This window comes from Haliaeetus leucocephalus, unplaced genomic scaffold (assembly GCF_000737465.1).
Source record: "Haliaeetus leucocephalus isolate CR32 unplaced genomic scaffold, Haliaeetus_leucocephalus-4.0 Scaffold251, whole genome shotgun sequence".
Taxonomy (NCBI): domain Eukaryota; kingdom Metazoa; phylum Chordata; class Aves; order Accipitriformes; family Accipitridae; genus Haliaeetus; species Haliaeetus leucocephalus.
The window spans coordinates 7,973,337-7,999,053 of NW_010972687.1; the positions used below are offsets into that span (position 1 = coordinate 7,973,337).

Consider the following 25,717-nt stretch of genomic DNA (forward strand, 5'->3'; position numbering starts at 1 on the left):
ATTCTTTCTGGTTTTTTTGTAGGTAAATGCTTACGGTGAAACAATTAAGTCACTGTGCTTCAGTTACCTGACAATCCTACAGAAGGTTGCAAATCATGCTGCACTGCTGCAGACGGACAACACTAGCAAGCAGCAGGTTAGTTTCAGAAGTATCTAAAAAATGGACTTGTGGAAAATGCGATGAAAACTCTTGAATGAAAATTGCTTCTGGCCTCATTTTTAAGTCTTAACTAACTGAAATTAAGATATTTTGCAAAATTTGTTTTCCATTCAATAATTCAGACTGCAGCCCTTATAGATTGAGATGTTACACAACAGTAAGTTCATTTAGTTGATGCATATCTGAAAATAAGGGTTATAGAAACATTGGCGAACTTTAGGAGGGAGAGTAATTTTTAGTGATTTCTAGGAGTGCCATTTCTGTTCCATTTATGACAAGTGTCTAGTAGGAGGAATATCTTTGTGCAAAGAAATAAATAATAGGCAATTAGAATGTGTGGGAGTTTTTTTCTCTAGTACTTTATATTCAGAGCTGAGCTTCTTTAATTAATGAGAAACATGTATTAGTAGATAATGCTCAACAAGAGAACAGTATCAGCTTATCTTATTACTGTGGCAAGTAACAAGACCCACAAACAGCAGAGTTTTTAAAAGTGCCTGCATGTGAACCTTAAGATCCAAGAATGAGCAAAGAGATTTAGGGATGTTACCACTACCTCTGAGAAGTCACAAAGGAATGGAAACGAGAAAATCCTAGCTAATTTTGGCAAGTTTGTTCCATTAAAGCAGTTTTGCTTTTTAGATAATGTTACTATTAATGTCCAGGGCCTTACATGCAGTATATACTGAAATGTTTTCAGTGGGGTTTTTTGTATATTGCATATGTAGGTTTTGTTATAACAACATTGGAGAGTTTAAATAGCTACGGAAATAAAAATATATAAGTATTTTGAGACTTACTGTCTTTTACAGCATACATAATTATTAACCTCTCCAAAATCTGGTGAAGACACTGATATTTTGTACTATTTCTTACCTCTAATACTAAAGTCCATCACATGTGTTATTCTTAGGTGAGAGGTTAGATATTTTCTGTTTCTCTGGAAAAGTAGACTTGAAGTATGTGGTCATGTTCAAGTTCAGAGCTACCCAAATTCTAGCAGTGGAGCTTTACATGGCTTTTGAACAGTTTAAACGCATTTCCCTTAATGTTTTTGGTCGTATTGGTGGGACTATATGTAATTCCCATATTAGCTTATCATGCCAGAGGGTCAAGAGAAATACTGGTACACAACTGTTGGGTAATGCAAACCTCAACCCAAGAGAGTTCTTCAGACTGACACTTCTGGCCAGTCCTGTTTCAGTCTCTGCCCTAGAGAAGAAATTTTGGGCATCTCTAGTAACTAGAATCCACAGTTTAAGATTAAGATCCTCTTTTTTTTTTTTTTTTTTTTTTTTTTTTTTTTTTTTTATTAAGCAAACCAAAACACCCAGGAGATGTTTTATCCAGCACTTCTGTAGTGAACTGAATAAAACCATGTAACTCTTTCTGCTTGAGTTACTTCAGCAGATCACTTGTTTCAACCTGTTTAACTCCTTGTATGGCTTAGTGGTATCCCAATGTAGCTCTAATTTTTAATGCCTATTCAAACTTTCTGCTCTTCTTCCAGGAAGCACATATCAAACGGGTGTGCAGCCAGGTATTTTCCAGTTTTCCAGATTTTGTGCAGTTAAGCAAAGATGCAGCCTTTGAAACAATTTCAGATCCAAAGTACAGTGGAAAAATGAAGGTAAACCTGCACTTTAGAAGAAAAATATGTATTAGTAATAGATCTGCTGCTGTAGTATATGGATATAAGAAAATGTACACCTAATAGTTGTGGTTTTTTAATCATTCTGTTTATGGTGGTGGTACCACAGCAGGTGTCTCCTGTCATGGATAGGGTGCCTGTGAGCAAAGACTGGATAAGAATAATCTGTGATGCAAAGAAACCTTAAGATGTTAGCTTCACATATTTAGTGATAGGCGCGGAAATGGCCCTTACAGTCAAGGGGGTTGGGGTCATAGTATTATGACAGGTAGTTCCATGAAACCATCGACTTGGTGGCAGTTGGAAATATTTGGGAAAGTAAAAGAGAGGAAACCAGAATCATTATGGACTTAATGATTTGTGCACACCTTCAGTATTGTGGGTAGTTCCAGTCCCTTCTCTCAAAAAACATATGTTAGATGTTGAAGAGCTCAGAGAAGGGCCACAAAGGTGATCAGTACTGTGGGGCAAAAGCAGCCAAGTAGGCTGGGACTCTCCAGCCTGGAAAAAATGTCTTAGGATGGATTTGAGAGGGACCTACCCAATCATGAGTAGCATGGAACTGGTGAAGATGTACTGAGTGCTTACTGTTTTTTCTAACCCTTTGGACATCAAAGGAAGCTAATAGGAGCCACACTAAAGATGAACAAAATAAACATGTTAAGTGTGAACCTGTAAAACTCCTTACATCAGAAACTATGCCTTTCTCTGATTTTGGAGGGGAACAGGATGAATAGCTGAAAAAGATGTGTAATGTAGCTCATGAAAAAGAAAACCGTACTAGTTTAGGAGAGTTCCTGCGCTGAGAGTAACTGGAGGGTAAGAAGCTGTGCAGAATGAAGTGTACTATAGTTTTGCTCTTTATAAACCTGGATATTCACAGTTGTTGGTTGGGACTGGCAGGGAGGCAGTGGCAGGGCTGTGGTTTTTTAACAGAAATGGTTGTTATCACTTCATTGATCTGTTATTATGCAAGCAACATCTTTCTTTTCTGTTATTACATACATGTGAGAGGCCTGCTTTGTTATATATACTTAATTATCTCATGAAAGTCAACTTTACTGTTAAATTAGCTACCAGCAAATATTTAATACATACCTGTAAAAACTAAGTCCACGATCTTTGGTGGTGCTTATGAAGCTCTTCTTTTATTGGTTAAAACTAGTTTTCCTTTCTCTAGAAATTTGTCTCTTGGGGCTATTGCATACTTCACTCCAGCACCGCCTTAAAACATTTTCATTATGTGTTTTCTGACACAGTAGTGAACAACACAAGCAAGCAAAAATGCCTTAGTTAAGAGAGAGGTTCCAAAATTATATGCCTTTAAAGCCTGCTGCTTACAGAACTGCCTATTGGGAGGAATCTGTTGCAAACTGCGGCCATAAGTCTGAGTTGCTTCTGGGACAACATAGACTGCAGTGTCTTCTCAGGGGTGCAGCTGGCTGTGGCTGTGTGGGTTGGGTGTAACCTTGGCTGGTAGCAGTAAGGCTCTTCTCATGCTTCTGTGCAGTGGCCTTGGGTAGTAAGGAAGAAGGTTCTGCTATTGCAGTGCCAGACTAAGAGCATAACTGAGGTGGCAAGAGAGGAGAGGCTGTGATCATCTTAAGTATACTGAGCTTGTGCTGATGGCTTGACACTGATGAGATGTCAGCCAGGTTGAATGTTTACTTTTGACGTTGAGGAGGTCCACACAGTTAGAAAAATCAGTCTCTGAGCTACCAGTAGATAAGTGCCAGGCCAATTTACATTTCTGGATAATTTGCCCAAACATAAGTAGAAAGAGATGAGAAATATGTGATTAAAAATAGTGAGCTACTGGCATGATCATAACTCCTGTCGTTTTTTTGTTGTTAGTGAATCATCTAATGTTCATCTTCATTCTATCTCACTAGAAACTTTCCTGATATATTATGCTTTTTATTTAATTTTCGATCTTCTAGCTTGTTATCAGTCTATACTGATCAATACTCCTATATTTCAAGGTATTTTTTAATATAGGTTGTAGGTAATTTAAAAAAAAAAAAAAAAGCCAAAGCAAGACAAAGAAATCCACAAGTCCCCCCAAAAAAGACAAAACCCAAACCCTAAATAAGCACATATTCCTGAGAAGAGCCTAGGTGTGGAGATTTTCCATTTTTTAAAAAAAGTGCAGTGTATATCATGGGAAACTGGATTTTAAAATCCAATCTTGTGTTTTTGAAGTAATGGTTATATTGAAAAATATTTCTTCAGTATGTTTGGTAGATGAGAGGGTAAGTGCAATATAAATTTCTGTAGAAAACTAAGAAAGGAAATAAAAAAAAAATTGCTGTTTCACAGAACATTCTATTACTCTGACTTGTTTAAAAAGTCAGATCAGACACTACACTGCAGTAGTAGTAGGCAAAGGTACAAAGCAATATGGACCTTTCTTTCCTCCAACCAAAGAAATTCTGATCTTATGTTGTTATGAGGGGTTCTGCTTGTTTGATTTGTTTTTTACTTTATGAATTGTAGAATAGAAGCATTTTTCAAATGCTGCATTTATGACAGCCCAGTAGACTTACAGAATATTTTTCCACTGTTGATGACTTCTGGTTTTGTATATGTGATGCTTTGTTTTAGAAATCTACAGTATGTTTCAGTCCCTTGCAAACTGGACCCAATTTATCTAAGAATTATTGATAGAATTGCTTACATTGACAGCCTGCTTTCTCTTTTGGGGGGAACTTCAATTTTGGGTCAGTTCATGAAATACATCTTAGTGTAAACAGAATATTCTGGATTGTGTGGTGATATCTCTGTGCCTGGAAGGAGGAGTTTTATGTAGTGGGCCAAGTAGCCATCATTGAAAAATAAGGTGTTTTTTGAGTCCATTAATTTTGTCTTCAGAATAATTGTGATGCAAAAAATCGCTTCATATGTGTCTGGTGTTGTGGTGGTTTGGTTGTTTTTGTTTTGTTTTGTTTTTCTGCTGATTGCATTGAAGGTTTGTCCTGTGAGAAAATACTGTCTAACTTTTTTGTTTTCTATTCTGAATTTAGAAAAAAAAAAGCTGTTTGGGATGATTTTGATTTTTATGCTCTGGAAGCAAAGTAATTCAGAAGGTATTTAAATATAGAAGGTCCTCTTACCATCAGAAAGTAATCAGAGGAGAGCCAACAGATACTAGAGCTTGAAAACTACCTTTTATATTTTTAACATGTTTGTTTGGAAATAAATGAACAAATGATAGTAAAATATTTTTCATAGCCATGTACCACTGTAGTCTTCACATTTTCTGTTCTATAAATAAATTCTAGGAACTAATTGAAATACTTCTGTAACTTTCATCTGATAGTATAGACTGAATAGGTATTATCTAATCCTTTAAATTACAGGCTACTCAGAAGTTTTGGCGCAGGTGATTATTCTTTTGTAGATGAGCATATTTGCAAAGGAAAAGTTTGTGGCATTTATTTGAATTTATTCAGCGTGCGGGGGGGAAGCCTGGGTTTTGTCTATGAAGGTTAATAGCTAAGCAGTTTTAACTGTTTTGCAGAGCTGAAAAGATTAACCTATCAACTTAAAGTATCTTCTGTTCTCTCACCAAGCAGAGATAAAAACCACAGGGAAACGTACTTTTTTGTATTATGGAATATGCCTACGCCACCAGTAAAACTAGAATTGCTTGAATGTAAGCGTGAGAGAATGGCATATTGGTGTTCATGTCCTACCTTGTGCTGTGGCTGCAGTCATCTCTGTGTGTTTTGCAAGCTGTAGCATTTACAATGTACTGCCCCAGGTTTTCTGTTCTGAATTTAAGATTATAACAAGAGCCTGGAAGAAACAGTCCCTGTAATCCAAATGTACACATACAAGCATTGATGGTACACCTATGACTCTTAATATGTCCTTGTTACAGTGGGAAATAGGTAATAATGCAGTAACGTGATCTAAGCTTCAGCTTTTTTTTGTGGAATTACCCCTCATTTTCAATCATACTGCAGAACATACAGTTTTCAGAAGACTTGCTTACACTTTCTATTGCAAGGTGAATTTCATGCCTAGATTTTTAACTTGAAATAGTTGAATATTTGAGAATTGAAATGAGTGTGCCTTGTTTGGAAACCACCATTTTTCTCTCATGAAGTAAGACAGTGTGGACCTGCAAAGTGCAAGGACAAATGATTCCATTGCTTTTGAAACACAAAGATTGCAGACTGTCCATACAGAAGTATTGGGGACTGCTTGGAAAAAAAGTCAAGATGAATGAGGGTAACTTTAAAAGCCTGCAGTAATTCTCATTACTACCTTGTCTGATTGTTAAAATTCTAGCTCAGAGAGACTCTATATGCTTTCTAATTGAAAAGGGCTATTAAATGTCTGGGTACTTGAAATAATTTTTTTTTTTTTTTTTTAAACTACACATGTAATATTTCCACAGACATCCATTTGTGCAGTTTTGGAATACTGTTCTTAATACACATCTCCTGGATTGATTTATTTATTTTTGCCTTGCATGTTATCATTAGTTCAGTGGGAAAATGGAAGTCTATCAGAGCACTTTGCAAATAATAGTAATTTCTGCCATTAAACATAAACTTAACCCAGGCAGGCAGGCATGGTTTTAAAGGTTTAAAAACACCGTAGGGTAACTTGGACATCTGTATACAAACAAGGTATTCTCAAATGTGAGAGGTAAAAATTTCATCAGTCAGGCAACTCACAATGTATAGTAATGGGGAGATAGGCATTTGAATCCATGTGGGCTCTTACAAAGTGCATGTAACTTTTGCTTGGGTATGATGAAGTATTTCTTTTTCAGACCAACAGCTTTCAGGATAATACTCTGGTGCGCAAGCACAGAATTTATTTCTCTTTGGTGCAAAATCATTCGTTACTTTTCCGTGTTTGTCAGACCTGTTCTTTACTCCAGAATATCTGAAATCTCAGTGGGCATGACATTGATCCATTTTATTTAAACAAACTGGGTGGATTTGTTTGTTTGTTCTCCTGTAGGAAATTAATTATTTGACCCGTACTTTAATAATAACAACAACAATACAGTAGTGAAACTCCTTCTACTTTAAAAGCATGTCACTTTTTCTTCTGTTTCTTTTTCTTAATGTGGCTAAATAAAATGCAAATGTAAGTCATTTAGCTCTTGCTAAATTACCTGATGCGGATTTTTTCTCAGTAAAATAAATCCTGGTTTATATGTTCTTGTACAAAGAAACCAAGCAAGAATTATCTTGTTTCTACCTTGTTTTCACTTAAAACTGGCTGGCTAACATATACAAAAGGGCTTGTAAGTGATGTATAATTACTATTTTATATTCTAGACATTATCCAGAACTGTAAAATTAATATAAATATTCATCATTATTTGGTTATCAAAGATTTGTTAGGCTTTTACTGAAATCAGTGTTGATTAACTGTTTGTTTATCACTGAATAAATATAAATTTTAAAACATTTATTGCCCAGTGGGAGAAAGCTACAGACATGGTACAGAAAATTCCTTCTTCCCCTTTGTGTGTTTCTTCTGCATGGTACTCTGGAGCTGCCATTGCCAGATGTGGACATGCTCCTGTTGAAAATAACAGTATCACTATTATACACAAGGCTCTGGATTATTTGCTTCCCCACCAGAAGAACATTGTGTGTGGGCGGATTATTGGCATTTCAGGGTCTGTGCAGAGTCTGGGAAGCTGGATCCTACTGTAAACAGAGCAACAGACGAGAGTGGGAGCGGGGAGGGGCATAGATCTCACTGATTATTTTAAGAAACAAGTTCCAAGAAGTTCTGAACTCAGATGTAGTACAGAAAACTTAAAACAGACCTTCATGTTTTCAAGGGAATTCTGTGCATTTGTTAAATGCAAAAATTCACAAGGTGAGCTAGTGCATGAGATAAGTAATATTTTGTTGCCCTGACATAAATAGCTTCTGAATTTACCTGTTAGTGATATGATTGCCTTTTTACAGCAGGATTTCCATGTAGATCACTGAAAAATGCATAGGTCCAGCATCTCCATTACCTTTGGCACATTTGTTATGTTAGTAGTGTTTTTTGTTATGCCTCTGTTTGGCTTTACAAACAATTAATTACAGTGTAGCCTGTTTAAAGGTTGAAAACACATGTAAGTGTGTGTGAGATGACCTGCAGATAAAACCTCTTCGTTTGTATTCTGTGGTTCGTTTACAGGTCCTTCAGCAGCTTTTAAATCACTTCCAAAAAACTAAGGATAAAGTTCTTCTTTTCTCCTTTTCCACAAAGGTGAGCTCCGTATGATTTTTATCAATTAACTGCAGCAGTGAGTTCTGAAGTGTAAAGCACTGAGATGACAGCTGTCAACCACATTTCCTTTCTCTCTGTACTATGGGAAATAACGATAAGGATAGTGTGCTGTATTCCAGAAGCATATTGAAACCTTATGTTATCGCTTGATAAAAATGGTGACAGCAAAACAAATGTAACACTCTGCCTTCCTTAGAGTTTCTTAAAATTCTTGTATTACTTCAGATGTAGATAGCTCATACTGAGTTCAGCTGGTATGTCTTGAGTTAGAGCAGCAAATTATGATGGAAGTATCATACAATCTTTGTGTTAGCACTGAAAGTAGTTAAATTTCCTCTGTTCTGCTGGTTTTTGACCATCAGCAGTGATGAAACTTACACCCTGAAACTTACTACACTAGTTGGTATGAACTTAAAACAATGTTTAATTGGAGCTAGGGGTGTATGTGCATTTCACTTTTAAGGGACTTGCTCCTTGATTTTCTTGTTAGGGAATAATGTGTTTCCTGAAATGGTGCAATCTACAGTATGGTTTTCTTTACTTAAATATTTGTAATGATAGCACTAAAAAGTGTTAAAAAATAATAGTGTGAATGACAGGTCAGAGTCTTAAATATTTAATAATTTTGTGGCTTTAAGGAAGTCTGCAAGTTTAATATTTAGATGCTGTAGTAAAATGCTCATGTCTCTTGGGTTGTCCTTCAGGGTGTTCAAGACCAGACTGACTGCTGCTTACTGTGGTCTGTCACTCCATCCCTCTGAACTGACTGTGCATATCAGTGTGTTTCTGTGCTGGCTCTGGTGCTCATTTACTGTATTTCAAGTCATTGTAATTTACTAAGATGGTAGGAAACTGTTAAAAGTTGTCTGCCAGCTTATTGGGTTGAACTGATTCAGCATCACTTAAAGAAGGGACAGGCAGCCAGGGTTGGAGGACCGAGTGAAACCACAGCAGACCAACATTAATCACCTTGAATGCTGTAGAATCACAGCTAAGGAGAGTCAAGGATGTTAATACCAAAATGGTGAAGATCTACTCTCATTTTCAGTGCTTGGTCTATTGCAAATATATTTGGGAAACATGGCCTCTGTGATTATGTTTAATTAAAAAGATAACAGTAAGCACTTAATCTTTTTTTTTTTCCCCACCCCCACCCAGTTGCTAGATGTGCTGGAACAATACTGTATGGCATCTGGGCTAGATTACCGAAGACTTGATGGAAATACAAAATCAGAAGATAGGATCAGAATTGTAAGAGAGTTCAACAGCATTCAAGAAATTAACATATGTCTTGTATCTACAATGTAAGAAAATTTAACTTTTAGTCTGTTTCATTCTGCCTTTCTAATGCTTAGTGAACAGGTTACTCTGCATTTTGATTGATGACCTTGTGAGGGGTCACTTTTTTAAGGAAGTGAATTGTTCTCTTGTCTGTTAGTAAACATAGACTCACTGCTGTGGTCTGAAGCTTCTTAAAGTATCTGGAGAATTCCTCCCTTCCCCTTTCCTCTGCTTTATGAGGACTTCTAATATCTGAAACAAATGGGTCTTCTGAATCCTAGTTTTAAATTTCCAGTTGCTGTAGGAGTGAGGAAACCAGTTTTAAATATTATTAAAACGTTGTTGTTGTTGTTATTGTTATTGTTATTTTTATTATTATTATGATGTTATTATCCACAAAAAGCTTTCATTTTATTGTAGACAAACTCAATTTCTTGTACTGTACTAGTAGAATTAGCAAGTGAGCGTGAACTTGAAATGCTATATTGAACTGAAAAATTATCTCTTGGTGCTACTGTAATTTATTAACCATGTTAATTAGCATATATCTATTTAAAATACTTCAAACAATCCTTGATTGTCTTTTAAAAATGTATTTACCTATTGGATCTGCTTAGCAATCTATGATGGATAGTGAATTCTTTTGAAATAGAGCAATATGTTCAACTAAAATTAATGACTATTTTTTTCTTTTTTCTTTATTTTTAATTCTGGCTACTTCTATGTTTCTTCTTGAATGAAGTTTGTTACCAGGCAAGGGCAGAAAGGGAACAAAGAGAAGCTTTAATCTTCCTGCCCAGAGGAAAACTCCGTGAAACTCGATGAAAGTGCTGTTCTTGCCTATACAGTCACTTTAGTCCTTTATTGAAAGCGTGCATGTTGGAGTTAGATAGGAGGATCCACACTACCTCTGTTTAATTAGAAGTCAGACATAATCTTAAAGACTATTGCAAGTGCATGTCAGAACTGTCTTCAGATACTCTCTGGTGTATGTGGGCAGGGTTTTAAGAGGTTTGTGGTATTGGTCATGCATGTTTGTTTGTAATTTCCATCAACTGTGGAATCTGGCCATCAGCTTCCCTAGGTCCCTAAGACCTTTGTGAGTCCCTGTTCCTTGTCTCTGAAGACAGCAGGGAATTAGCACATCTGTAGCATAAGAAAAGACTCTCTAGTTTGTGCTTCTACCAGTCTAGTTGTGTGATCATAACCTTTTCAGTTCTTTTCCATTAACTTATATAGAAATACAAATGAAGGTCAGGTAAACAGAGATGGACTTTCCTCTCTGTTATGAGAGCTTGTGAATACAGAGACTGGTGAGCTTTCAGTGCTGGCTGGTGGTGCTTGAGACGCAAGTCTTGATTCTGTTGTTTTTAGTGTTTCTCATCTTACTGAGTGAATGGAAGGAGCAAACAATGATGGAATTGCAGTCAATATAACTAGCGTTTAATAAGCAAAACAGAAGGTACAATTATTTGTGTAGTTTATCACAGATAACAAGAAGTGATCTTTTTGCTTGCTTGATATACAGTAATGGAAGCAGCTTTAATTTGGTAATTGTTTGGAAATCAGAAAGTGATTTATTCTAGTTCTACTCTGCAAGAGATTCATCTTTCCTCTTACTCAGATTTCAGGCATTAGGACTTTACAGTATATTATGGTAAGTTGACAGAATTGGGTCATACTCTTCTGTCTGTACTTTCTTGCAAAGTTTTTGGCCAACTGTTCTGTGTAGTCAACTTGTATGTATTCTGAAAGTCCCATTGCTTGGAGAGCCAAATGTTGATTTTTGCTGAAAATACTTGCACAGTCTTTTGGCTACAGAAATACATTCTGCAAAGGGTGAATTCCCTGCATAGTGATCTTGAATCTGCCATTATATTCCACTGGCACAGTTAACATACAACTTTAAACAGGAAGCTGAATCTATAAATTAGTGAGTTACAGTGCAGACAGTGGTGATGAATTCACTGTTAAATTTACAGTGTTCATGGTTTTGTATTCCATTTTTTCTATACCAGCAAAATGCTGTTTCTGCCTGGAATTGCCTATGTATTGCCCGTAAACATTTGGAAATCCTGATTTTAATTGGTTGGTGAGTTTTTTTGAGAAATGGGGCCTTAAACAATAAAAAAATAAAAATCTGTCTATCTCTATAGCTTGACCTCAAGTCTTGCAGTTAATGTTAGTATCAAACACAGTCATATAGCTATCCATAATGCTTTTATAGATAGCTATGACTCTAATACAACTATATGGATAAATATATTTTATGGGTGTTGACAGAAAATATGATTGATTTCTTCAGAGCTTGTAAATTCCATCAAACCATTAGGTATATGTCATGAATTTCAGCCTTGAGCTCTATGGAAAAATAGGTATACATCTGTTGGAACTGCTAAGGCTCGTTAAGTATAATCAGTTTCAGAATACTGCAGTCCTGTGCTAGTGTTGCTGGGAAAATATATGATTATTTGGAAGAAGAGAGGGGCATTTGGAGGCATGCTTAGAAACATTAAAATAATTGCTGGAGTTGCTGTAACTTGATGGAGGAATGTCAGAGCTTGCAACTCCATTGACACTGATTAGCCTGAAGAAGGGGAACTGTGTATGTACAATAGTGAAGTCTACATAGTCCTGTTCCATCATAGTGTTCTGGAAGAAATAAAAGCAGTGAGTATTCCTACCTTTAAAGCTAAATTGCTCTTTTCAGGTTTTCCATGCTAGTCTTCCTCTAGATTAATTCCTCTGGGATAATTATAAATTAAAATCTATTTCTGCTTCTCTGGGTTTTTTTTATGTAAAGAGAAGTGCTTAGATGATGAAGAGGTGATGGTTACAGAAATTTTTAGACAGTTTTTTATTATGAAACATTACAGTATACACTTCCATTCTACCTGCAGCATTCTCAATTACTGGACTGCTGTCCGCTACTTTTACAGGGCTTTTTTTAGCTTGAATTCTTCACAGCTATGTTGCAAATCATTTTTAATGAGCATGCAATCAAATTCAAAAGAACTGTCAGCTACGAGATATCACTCAAACAGAACTTATTAACTATAAAAAAACTTACCTCAGTAAATAGAATTACATAGTCAAAGCTTTCATGGAAACTTTCCTAATGTGATACTTTTTGTAATTTCTGAACATGGAGGTATTAAGTTGTCAGTGGCAGGATAGAAAAACAAGCCATTTATTTAACACAGTGTGCAGTTTTAAGTAAGGTGATCTTTTGAAAACTGTTGTTTGTAACACAGCTGCTATGAGACCTTTCATACAGGGATCTTCATTTGAGCCATTTTATAGTAATTTGCATGGACCATCTTGCAGTAATGACTAGCAGATAGTTGAAATGATAGTTAAAATGGAAGATATTCTTTACAATGCGCAAAGTAACTACTGCATTCATTCTGCCCATGAAGGATGTAGGAGCCATTCTTTTTCTGTTTTGGAATATCTGAATTTTTGCGGCATACCTAAAAATATGGAAAGGTAAAATCTTTATAAAGCTAAGTATCCTGTTTAGTTAATCTTTATGGTCAGTCTGTTTTACTTGCACTAAGGCTTTGCACTGAGGTTTAATTCATATTTCAGTTCCAAATATTGCAAATTTTATGAGAAAGTATTTGGAAAAACATGTTGACTTAACGTTTCAGTCTGACTGCAGGGTTGGTTTGGTAAGATGAGAGGCTGAATTCTGTCCTCACTAAAAAGAAATACACCAAAATTCCGAAATACAGTAAGGTATTCTGAAAAATACAAAGATTTTTATTCAGCATTTCAAACTTTGAGAACGCTCATCCTCCGGAAACCTCCGTTAATATTGGCAGGTTCCCACATCCTCTCCCTTTCCAGATTTAACTAACGCACACCACACCACACCTGGAAGGAAGAGGCCACAACTGTATTTACATTGACAAGGATTCCATGAAGACCAAAAAGCGGTGGGGCTCCATAAGCTTTTGGTTTCTGTCTTCATTCTTATACGTGGAAACTTTACCTTTCCCACTGCTTTAAACAAGTAGAATATAATGTAATCTGTTAAAACTAGCTGCTTGGTAAATTAAATGGGATTGACTTTTGTTTTTGTGGTACCTCATTCTGGAAAAAACCACACTTGAAATTAGTGCTGTCTATGTTAATGTGAAGAATTGTTTTAATAGTTAAATTAATAATAGTATTTAGCGTGTACTTATTTAGGAACGTGCCTCTTTTTGTAGGAATGCTGGTTGAGCCAATTGAAAAGAGTTTTCAGTATTTGCTTGTTTTGCAGCTGGATGAGAAGTGGTATATTCCTCACTTTTGTTCCTATCAAATCATTCAGCTATGCACATGCCAAACTCCAAGTAACTGAGCAGTTTTGTTGGATTCAGCAGGGCATTAGTTAGGTACATCAGGTTATGCATACGCTCAAATTCTTTACTGGCTTGCAGGCTTTACCTGAAAGCAGACTACAGCTGTTGAATGTTATAAGATGATGTAACTGGTACTCCTGTGACTCCTAACCCCCACAGTAGACAATTTTCTTACAGTGACTTTTTTCCTTGGAATAACTGGTATGATTGTTGCTCATAGGCAGCTGTGTGGCCAACTTCATTTTTAACGGTTGACTGACATACTGTACAAATGTACTTGTGACAGTTGTTAATTCTTACAGATATGACTTACCCTAGACTGTGACCATTTTAGTGGAAGCTGCATAGCATTATTGTCAAAACTATGTACGGGGATTAGAGGAAGTAAAATCTAATGCAGACTCTTTATTTAAGCTATAGTTTTCCTGCTTCTGTAATGTTAGCTGGCATAAAAGTGGTTATGTATTTCAGTATGATTGTTGGGGGAGTTGGTCTCTTTAGGGCTCAGAGGGTATGAAATAGCAGTCATGTCTTCTACTATATCAAGGTGATATCAGTTGGTTATGACTCAGCTAGTCATACAGTTTGTAATCTTCTTGCTACTTAGGTGAGAAGACTGCATTTTACACCAGTGGTTATTTGAGTACTTGGTGATTATTAACGCAACAGTAACACAAAGCTGTACCCCACTATTGTTAGTATCTCTATTGTGCTCTTTTTTTTTTTATGTTGTGGAAGGATATACCAATATGGACCTAATACACTGGGAAAAAAAAAAGGTTTTCTCACTGTCAAATAGTTCTATTTTTTAATTTTTGCTTTTTAGGGCTGGTGGACTGGGTCTTAATTTTGTTGGTGCCAATGTTGTTATACTGTTCGATCCTACATGGAACCCAGCAAATGATCTTCAAGCTATTGACAGGTACACTCTCAAAGTATAGAACTTGATCTGTGTTGTACTCTTCTTTTGCTTTGATTCTGTAATCTGATTGTCCAACTAAAATTTTCCTCAGGGAAGAAATTTTTTACATAGTCTGACTTGTCCACAAACCAGTAAGAAATGTGCAGCTATATTATTTTTAGCTTTGTTCTTACTTTTAACCCTGAATTTTACTTCTTGTTTTCCATTTTATTTTTGTGGCACTGTGACGGTGGGGTCATTAAGGAAAGAAAGCCATAGTTACTGTAACTTTTTGTGATCTTGAGAATGTGTGTGTGTGTGTGTGTGTAGCTGGATGGCATTTTTGCTTTGTTTGCTAGGACAGAGTAGGTTGTAGTTGACCCTAGTTCAAGTGATATTTTGAATTCCAGAATCCTTGAAGAAAAACATTTATGTTCTTTTCTGTTTCACCCGTGTGGAGATTAGTGTCTTTTCAGCACTCACTTCTATCTCTGATGGAAGTGCCATTGGAATATTTCCAGGAATCTGGGTTTTTCTTTCAAGGCTTTTTGACCATAGGATGTTTTCCTAGGAATTCAGGACAGACTTTTGAATAGCTGAAGAATATTGGAAACCTTCAAAATCCAGTAGATTTGTACATTTTCACAAGCAGAAATAAACTTGTTTCTGTTGTCCCATCCAGTTATGTAATTTCATTTTAAGGGTCTTTCTGACTTCTGAGAGGTGTTTATGTGCACCTGTTCTAGAGAAATATGTGTTTGAAATGTGTATTGTTGAAAGGGACTGTCTTCAAAGAATCTTTGTAAGATCACATTTCTATAAATTGGTTCAGTCTCTCTTGAATTTTTGGAATATAGTTTATTAGAAGTCTCAGAATTTACCATTTAGATAGAACGCTGCCAGTTCATTAGCTGTTTTTATGATGTTGTTACTTGCAAAGTGCTTTATAAAGATAAGAAAGAACAGGCTGCCCCAAGTAATCCATGATCTAACTCCTATATAATGCAAATAGGAGGATATCTTGTGCAAGAGCAGATGGAGACAGAGAGGGAAAAAAAAAAAAAGATAAAACTGTGGCAGATGTGTTTTCAAGAGAGGTGGGGGACAGGCCTTGTGATACAAACTGAGGACGAAGCTTTTTCAGCTGGATAGGCCTGGGAAGAAGCATGGAAAACTAAGGGTAAAGGAAAAGGGAATAAAATACTGAGGAAAACTTGGAAAAGTAAAATAAAAAAAAAATATCAAACAACCAACTTATAAATTATTTAGAATACTCCTGTTTTATTGGAATGCTTTTATTCATTTATTTTACTACCCCTGAGAGCTGTCTCTTACTTTTTTTATTGATTAAAAATGGTTTTTAATATGCCACTGTCCTTGCAGAGCTTATAGGATTGGCCAATACAAAGCTGTTAAAGTGTTTAGATTGATATCCTTGGGAACTGTGGAGGAGATGATGTACTTGCGACAAGTTTATAAACAGGTAAAGTTCACAAACTATTTAAATTGGGAGATGGTTTTTAGCGGCTTCAGTGACTGAAAGCTAAGCTAGCCTATAGCAAAATTGTAGTTTACCTTGGTACATGCTGTTATCTTAACTTATTAAGCAGAGATATATCATTTAGTGATAATCAAAGAACAAAAAAGAATTATATTTGTATTCAAGTTTTTCTGTAACTTTTGACAATTTAATTATGCAATTAACATTAATCGGGTTATACAGAGAAGTGTTTTATTTAAAGACTTGTAAAATATATCTGCGAGAGTTGTAGTTAGTACCTGCAGCAGTCTGATTCAGGCAGCTTTTTCTTATGAAAGGTTGGAGTAAGTAGAGCAAAAATCTTGCTGGTGCTATAGAAGACAAGCAAGAAGGCATTGTTACTCTCCTGATTGTGAAAACTTGCTTATAAAAGGAGGGGGAAACAGCTTGTAGTTGCTGCTATTACAAAGATGATAAGTGATGTTGCTTGCCAGAATACTCAACCTGAAACACTTGCTCTCTCCAAATTTTTCTATTTGCATTGATAGGTTTAAACACCTAAGATTGGGAAGAGCAATGTGTGTGGTTTGAGGAACCCATAATCTAGCAACTGTTTCCTGGTGAGATCAGAATTAAAACAAAAAATAGGCAAACTTGAACATGAACAACAAAGAGCTGGCTGCAGAATAATAAGAAACTAGATGAAATATGAACATGTTTTTCTCAACAAAAGTTGCAAGTTAAAGAAATAAAGTGATTGATTTTGAGTTGAGATACTGACATTATAGGCATAGAAACTTGGAGAAAGGAAGAAAATCATGGAGATACAGTTGTCCTGAAGAATGCATTGCATAGAAAAGACAAAGTAGGTCACCTCAGTGGGCAAATGATACTATATATTAAAGAAAGCTTTATGAAATTTGATGAATTAACCTAATAATTTGAATTTTTGGCCATAAATAGGAAAAATTTGGTAATGAGTCTTCAGTGACAAGCGGCTCTTGTAGCTGGGTTATTTACAAGGAGCAGGTTGGAGGCTGATTGAGTGGGAAATGCAGTAGTATACAGATTGTCATTATCCTCCTAAGATTTAAGTAAGTGACAAATCAGAATAAGGTTCTAAGATCATCTGATTTCACAGAGCAGATAGTCAGAGAACCTACAGCTGGAAGATCAAATCTTGAGCTGCTCTCAGTAACGTGTGTGGCCTGCTTTAAAATGCTACTTTCAAAAGTGTAACAGTGACTCTTATCTGATTTAAATTCAGTGTTTTGTAGAAGCCAAAAAGCTATTAGAGTCCTGTTTAATTCTTACAAAATTATCTAAATAAAAAGGTGGAAACTTGTTAAGAAGAAATTAAAAGAAGTAGGTGATGGGCTGAAGCACTCACAGGTATTTGGGCAATTTTCAGAGACAGTGTCAGAAGCTCAGAATGAAGAAGACATTGTATTAATAGTTGAAATCATATATTAATGAGGCAAGTTAAATATAAAACCCAGTAAGTCCAAAAACTATTCTTGAGGGACAGTGGTCTAAAAACATAAAAGCTAATAATTTAGTTTTCGAACACATCAGGAGCAGGAATTGTACTGCTGTATTGGCATGGCTTTAGCAAGGTTTAAAGGAGTTCATTCCAAAAAACCTGCTTGATTTATTTTTTATAGCCACATTCACAGAAAAGCTTACAGAGCATCCTGTTCCAAAATTTTTCTTGTGCAAAGTACTTTTGAGGATTCATTTCAACAGCAAGTGTCAGTAGGAGAGGTCTCAGAAAGGCTAACAAAATGAGCAATAGCAGAGTACGGCTGACTATATTCACTAAAATCCTGAAGAAGTGGAGTCATGCTTCATGGATGTCTTTGGAATTGGTGATCTTGTAGATAAAGACCACCTGGATATTGTCTGTTTGGATTTCCAAAAGGCACATATAAAACTTCTTGAAAGGCTCTTGTGGTTTTTTTTCAGGTTGATTATGAAGCAGTAAACAGAGTAATTGTAAATCTGGGATATTATTTTTTTTAGTTTACAGTTGGATTGCATTTCCTGCTATTGACACTTGAGCACAGTTAGGAAACTTTCAGTAAGTTTTGAAGAAAATGCATTTTTCTGCTCTTGAAAATTCAGACACCATGAGTGCATGTGGACGTGTGGCTTTTGGTGAACTATACAAATGTGCTCTCAGAGAGCTAAATGTTGTCATCAATCCTTTTCATGAAATGAATTTATGTGAAAATGCTTTGTCATGTTTGTAGTGTATTCTTACTGAGAGATCTATTTGATTTTAAAATTGCTGAATTTTTTCTGTTAGTGGTGTTTGATTGTCTGACCCAGTCATATGTGATTGAAGAATCTGATGTAAATAAAACTGAACTCTAACATAATAGAAAACCAAATAAGTTATATATGTATCCTAAAGTATACTTTTGTAAATACCATGCATAATTCAAGAAAGACATAAACTATGCTTAGCTAAAATTAAACTAGAACTTGACTGTATAGTTACTGGCCTACATAATTCAAGAGATGTGCTGTCTAGGAAAATACCTGTTCAGTGCTAGAACTAGAAGTGAGTAAAACTGAAGAACTACCAACTGCTTAGAGACAGTTACAAAAAATATTACAGGTCTGGTATCCTTAAAACCATGGATTTTACTTTCTTCCACTTAAAGTCAAATAGACCAATTATGTAAGTGTTGAAAATTTGCAGTCATTGGAATGCAGCTAAACCTGTCTGACTTCAAAAATGTTTTAATTCTCCCTGACAAACTATTTACTTGTCTTTCCTTTTTACCTGGAAGATTTTGAAGTCACTTCTGTTCAGTCAACTTAGCAAGAGTGCATGATAATTAAAATTGAATTCAGAGAGCAGTAGGAGTAATCAGGTGGCTTTATTTAGTCTTTACCAAGTAAGCATACAATGCATAGGACTATGAAAAAATACTAAGAATTTAGTCTCGAGGAAAGATGAGCAGTCAAGATATCGAGGAGTGGCAGTAGTGTGTATAGTAGGTGTCTGATATTGGACAACAGTGTAGTAAAAGACTTGAAATATTTTTATTTTTTTATTCAGTAAACTCAAACAGGTTCCTATTATACCACAATCTATTATACCAACATCTGCCAGGGAAATGAAAACAAAATATCCTCCCTTAGGAATTTCTGCCTGCTCCAACGAAAGCTGTGTATACAATGTGCATGCCAGGAAATTCTGACATGTTGTTGGAGCAAACACTTTTGAAATCTTTTGTGTTGTTCTGTTTTAGCAACTTCACTGTGTGGTGGTTGGAAGTGAAAATGCTAAGCGGTATTTCGAGGCAGTGCAAGGATCAAAGGAACATCAAGGAGAGCTTTTTGGGATCCATAACCTTTTCAAACTCAGGACTCATGGGTCCTGTCTTACCAAGGACATCCTGGAGGTGTGAAGTCCTACCCTTTTGCTTTTGGCTATTAGCTTTACATTTTTCCTTTCCTCATGAGATACTTTGTCATAATTTTGTATGGGAACACTTTATAAAAAAGAATGGTGAAACTTAAGCAGTACCTGTCTATGCAGTGCCTTAAATGAAATAGGCATGCTAATTTCTCACTCTGATGTAGACCAGATAAATTTCCTTAAATCAAACAAAAACCTGAAAATCAAAAGTTTGCTAATATATTTCTTTTCCTAATAAAAATGCTGTTAAGTTATTTTTATGATACTTTCACATATTGTCAGCTTTGTGCACAGATACCTTTTATTCATCAGTAGCTCAGAGTGACCTTTTAAGACAGAATTCTGATCATAAAAATATTTTTTGTGATCACGGCAACTTTTTTATAGTACATTTTGAGATGTCAAAACCTGTTTAATAAAATATATTTTATAATGCTGTATTTAAAAATGTTACAGGGTGGGAGTAAATAACTGAGGCTTGATATTTTGAGATTCATTTCTTAGTTACTCCAAAAAGACTGTTGGCCCAATTCCTTAGCATATAGTGCAAATGAATTTTAAGTATATGCAGTATTATACCTTTTTTTATCCAGCATGTTTGCTGCAGCTAACTTGCATCTTGCAATTTATTGCAGCTTTATTCTAGGTTTCTTTCCATCCTTCCCTTCATTTTGTTATTTTGCCTATGCTAGGAAGAGGCTGAGGAGTGTGATACAGCCATATAAAGGTAGCATACCCAAAAGAGTAATGTGGTGTAAGAACATGTACTTTGGGGATATTAAGCTCAAATCTTCTCTAAATTAAATTAAAACATGATATGTGATATGAATATTGTAGCAGGTATTCTGCTTTGGAAAAGTTTAAAATTATTAAGACAGTGTATGTATAAGATCCTCCCAATTTATGCAGTGTGTTACTTTTCCTGCAGGTTACGTGTTAGATCAAAGAGCAGTAAGTGTATTACCAAAATGTAAGTCTTAGTCTGGACTTGCTGATTATATGTCCAGTGCTTCCACCTTTTGTAGAAAGAAAGAAAAACTATTTTTTTTCTGGGCTTGCCTTTATTAACTTGAACAGATACAGTTTTTATTACATACATTCTTGATTGTTTTAGAGGGAAGGGCGAGTAGAAGCAGGAGTCATGACAGCAACTACATGGCTAAAGGAAGAGACTCCTCCATGCAGCTCAGAAAAGGTGAGATGTCTTTTTGGACTATGCACCAAAGCGTGCCAGTCCCTCTAGTTCCTGATACTAGAGTGGCAAATGTGGACAGTATGTTATTAGGCTGATAATACTTTTGCCCTATATTGCACTTGCCATCTTTTGTTGTCTGCTTGCCCCTGGTTTTACATATTGTAAAGCATTGGATAATGTCATGCTGTCTGTATTTCTGTATTTAAAATGGAATATTGTGAACATCTGGTTATATGGTATTCTGTGATGTTTACAACACTTGAATATCCTCAGTCTGAATGAAGGTATTACTAACATGCAGTTATTACAGAGCAATATTGTTTACTGAATCATTGCTCTGTAGTGTCTTGAGTGACAGCTTCATGATGTGATATGACATGATACGATATGACAGCTTTCCCGTCAAGAAGTCGGTTGAGAATCTGACACCTACTGATGTTTAGAAGATTTTGGTTAGGGAATTGTGGAAAGGAGTACAATTTGTTTAGAGGATTGAAAGCTTGCTTCAGGTTTTGTGGACCCCTCTGGAAGACACGGGCTATTTAGTTAATGTACTCATGTACAGTCATTCCCACCAAATTAGTGGTCTGTTCATGCTGGCTTTTTTTTTTTTTTAAAATAATATATCTAATAGTTTCCTTGTGGAACAAGGTTGATGTTGATTTTTTTTTTTTTTTTTTCCTGAAAAGGTTGGGGTTTATGGGAGCATTTTTATGAATGTTTTTGACCAAACACTGTGTTCAAGTGATTTGGGAAACGAACAGTTAGGTCTACAATATGGCTTCTAACATGAAAATATTGTTAGCTTAAATCACACTGAATGGTACTAAAAATTAGCCACTGTCTATTATGTTTTTTGGAGATTTCTGTGGGTAGATGTCAGTATTAATTTAAATCAGTGTGCCATCGCATTGGTCATAACATCACATTGCTAATATGTCACTGTATGGTCATGATCTCACATTGGACTTGGTGACAAACAGTCACTTTTTTAGCTTATGTTAAATGCTTTTTGTTAAGCAGGGTGATATCAGGATTAATATATTAATTTTAAAACTTCATGTACAAAAGTTTAGTATTCACCCTTCTGACTTTCCACTTACATATTGTCATAATTTTGGCTTAGTAGTAGGCAGTTTTGGAGCTGTATTCTGGACTTCTGTATCTTCAAAATGTTTTAAGGTTGCCTGGGGGTAATTTTTGTTTGATTACAGTAGACCTCAACTAATTTTAGTCCAGAATATTATGTACTCATGGCTCTTTTAAACTGTGTTAGCCCCCATATACAAGGAGGTTGACCACTGCTGTGAGAATATTTTTTTTTATGAATGTCATTACACAGTATTAAGGTTTGAATCATGAAGTCACTTTTCAAACTACCTTTAAAGGATGAAAAGTTGCAACAAGATTAGTATAAGCTAGAAAAATACGGGTGTGGATTGTGAAGACATAGGTTGTTTTAGCAGCGTGCAGCATATATTCTCAAATACATAATGTTTTTCGTTATTTTAATTGTTGTTCTGCTAAAAATTTTGTTCTCCTGAAGACTTTCATATAATTTCTTTTTACGATTTGTTTTGCATTTGCTTTCTATTTGTATATTATGATACTATTTTGTATATTTTTTTGATTAACATAGTAGAAATCCACTTTTTTTTTTTACACTGCTTTGGAATTAGGTGTGTTCCATATACTACTTATGTCTTAAATACCTTTGCTGTCAATTATTTTTCTTCTTAGTATGAACAACCAGACTCTAAAGAAGATAGAGATCCCCAAAGCATTCAGGCACAATTAAAGAGAGAAGAAATGGATTTTTGTGATGACTTTAGTGATGATGATATTCTGGAAACTTCCGTGAAAAAATGTGACAGAAGGAAGCCTTGCAATGCAAATAATTTAATGGTAACAAAGGGACAGCTTTCCTTAATGCAGTGTGGATTCTCTAAGTTGTTGCAGAGAGAAATTGAAACTACCAAAGGGGATAATGATTATACTTCTCATCATTCAGGTTCTGATGATCAGTCTATAAGAACAAATGTAAATAGCAAGCGCAGTGATTTTCACAAATGTCAAAACCATGTGCCTGTTTTGGAGCATGGGAAAGCTGCTCAGTCACCAGATGGAATTGATAAACAAGATACGTGTAGTACAGACTGGCTTGCTTTATCAGGCTCTGAGGAGGAAGGGGACAGAGAAAGTGAGGATCAAGGCATTTCAAAGCAAAGTGATGTAATCATGGAAACTGAAGACAGTTCTGAAGAGGATGATGATGTCATCTTTCCTACCCAAGTTCCAGCATGCCAGCAACTAGTGCTTACTAAAAAGGTTGAAATATACAGATCAACATCTGAAAATTGTGAAGAGTTAGCAAAGGAAAAAGATGGGTTTGTATTTAAGGGAGACAGTAGGCAATTTGGATGCCATAGTACTGAGTCAAATTTCAGCAAAGTCATGTCTTCTGAAGACATCAAGAACAGCACAAGAGATTTGAAATATGAAAGTGACATAAGTGATGAGTCTGATGATATTGAAATTTGCCATAATTCTGAATCAAGAAAGTTAAGAACTTTAGGCATTCCAAAATGGAAAAAAAGACATGCCCGTAGCAACGGACTAGGTGACATCTCCAAATCTCTGCTAGAAGCAAAGAAGCACAATAGAAAAGGAAGGGAAAGTGAATCTCAGAATATAGATGAATTTTCATCATCTGAAGATAACTTACCAGTTGAGAAAGTTCATGCCAGAAAGCAAAGCTGTAAGTGTAAAAGCCAGAAAGGCAGAGGTCAGTTTGGGTCTAAAATGCTTCATTCTATTCAAGATACCTCTGTTGCACAAATAAAGTCTAGCAAGTATGCTGTGCAAAGAACTTCTGCAAGTAAACCTGAATTTGAACGTGAAGTGGAATCAATGGACAGATATTTAGGTAACTATGGTAATTTAATTTCTTTGATTTTATTTCAACTAAGGCAGTAACTTATGTTTAATTTATCATTGTTGGCAGGTTTTAAATTCTTCCTGCTATACGTGTTTTTGTTACAAGATACTAATAAATGCTTTGCTAAATTATTTAGTAATGTCTTTCTCTATCTCTCTTTTTACCTATTAGTGTTACTTTCCTGTCTCCTGGGTTGATGGGCTGCTTTGAAGTATTTTGTTAAACACTTACTGTCTGTTGAAAGATGCTAAGATTGAAGATTTATTAAGAATTCACAAATCTAAATATTTGACCTGTAAAACCCTGAAAGTCTTGACAGGGCTGTTAAATAAAGACTTGTGCACATCTACTTGGTGGAGTACCATGAGATAAAGCCCTAGAGGGAAGTGGGACCCAAGAAAGCTCGTTAATATTCAAGGATAACCTCCTCCAAGCTCAGGAGTGATGCATCCTAACAAAGAGGAAGTCAGGCAAAAACATCAGAAGGGCTGCATAGATGAACAAGGAGCTTCTGGTTAAACTCAAATACAAAAAGGAAGCCTACAGAGAGTGGAAGCAAGGACAGGTGGTGCGGGAGGAATATAGAGAAATAGTCCAAGCAGCCAGGGATCAAGTTAGGAAAGCTAAAGCCCTGATAAAATTAAATCTGGCCAGAGACATCAAGGGCAACAAGAAAAGTTTCTATAGGTACATTGGTGATAAAAGGAAGACTAGGGAAAATGTGGGCCCTCTCAGGAAGGAAATGGGAGACCTGGTTACCTGGGACATGGAGAAGGCTGAGGTAGTCAATGACTTTTTTGCCTCGGTCTTGACCAGCAAGTGCTCCAGCCGCACCAAACAAGTCACAGAAGGCAAAGGCAGGGACTGGGAGAATGAAGAACTACCCACCCTAGGAGAAGGTGAGGTTCGAAACCATCTAAGGAACCCGAAAGTGCACAGGTCCATGGGACCTGATGAAATGCATCCCTGGGTCCTGAGGGAGCTGGCAGATGAAGTGGCTAAGCCACTCTCTTTCATATCTGAGAAGTTCTGGCAGTCTGCAGAAGCTCCACCAACTGGAAAAGAGGAAACATAACGCCCATTTTTAAAAAGGGGGAAAAAAGGAAGACCTGGGGGACTGCAGGCCAGTCCTCACCTCTGTGCCACGCAAGATCATGGAGTGGATCCTTCTGGAAACTATGCTAAGGGACATGGAAACCAAGGAGGTGATTGGTGACAGCCAGCATGGCTTCACTAAAGGCAAATCGTGCCTGACAAATTTGGTGGCCTTCTATGACGGGCTTACAGTGTTGGTGGATAAAGGAAGAGCAACTAATGTCATCTGCCTGGACTTGTGCAGAGCCTTTGCCACTGTCCTGCACGACATCCTTGTCTCTAAATTGGTGAGACGTGGCTTTGATGGATGGACCACTTGGTGAATAAGGAATTGGCTGGATGGTCACACTCAGAGTTGTGGTCAATGGCTGCTTGTCCCAGTGGAGACCAGTGATGAGTGGCGTTCCTCAGGGGTCGGTATTGGGACCGGCTCGTTAAACAATCTTTGTCAGCGACATGGACAGTGGGGTTGTGTGCGTCCTCAGCAAGTTTGCCAACCACACCAAGGTGTGTGGTGCGGTTGACGTGCTGGAGGGAAGGGATGCCATCCAGAGGGACCTTGACAGGCTTGAGAGGTGGGCCCATGCGAACGTCATGAAGTTCAACAAGGCCAAGAGCAAGGTTCTGCACGTGGGTTGGGGCAATCCCAAGTATATAAATACAGGCTGAGTGATAAGTGGATTGAGAGCAGCCCTGTGAAGAAGGACTTGGGGATGTTGGTTGACAAGAAGCTCAGCATGACCCGGCAATGTGTGTTTGCAGCCCAGAAAGCCGGTTGCAGCCCAGAAAGCCGGTTGCAGCCCAGAAAGCCGGTTGCAGCCCAGAAAGCCGGTTGCAGCCCGGGCTGCATCAAAAGAAGCATAACCAGCAAGTTGAGGGAGGTGATTCTCCCCTTCTACTGTGGTGTGGTGAGACCCCACCTGGAGTACTGTGTTCATGTCTGGGGCCCCAAACATAAGAAGGACATGGA

General features: G+C 36.6%; 1 protein-coding gene across 1 annotated transcript in view; it reads left to right on the forward strand.

Moving 5' to 3' along the window:
- The window catches only part of ERCC6L2 (excision repair cross-complementation group 6-like 2), a 36,910-nt gene extending 17,402 nt beyond the window's left edge, over positions 1–19,508 (forward strand). Inside the window, exons 8-14 of the mRNA XM_010568675.1 lie at positions 23–136; positions 1,671–1,790; positions 7,980–8,051; positions 9,231–9,376; positions 14,532–14,627; positions 15,990–16,089; positions 19,350–19,508. Coding sequence (XP_010566977.1) covers positions 23–136; positions 1,671–1,790; positions 7,980–8,051; positions 9,231–9,376; positions 14,532–14,627; positions 15,990–16,089; positions 19,350–19,508 — 807 coding nt within the window. The remainder of the gene's footprint in view (positions 1–22; positions 137–1,670; positions 1,791–7,979; positions 8,052–9,230; positions 9,377–14,531; positions 14,628–15,989; positions 16,090–19,349) is intronic.
- The last annotated feature ends 6,209 nt before the right edge of the window (positions 19,509–25,717 follow it).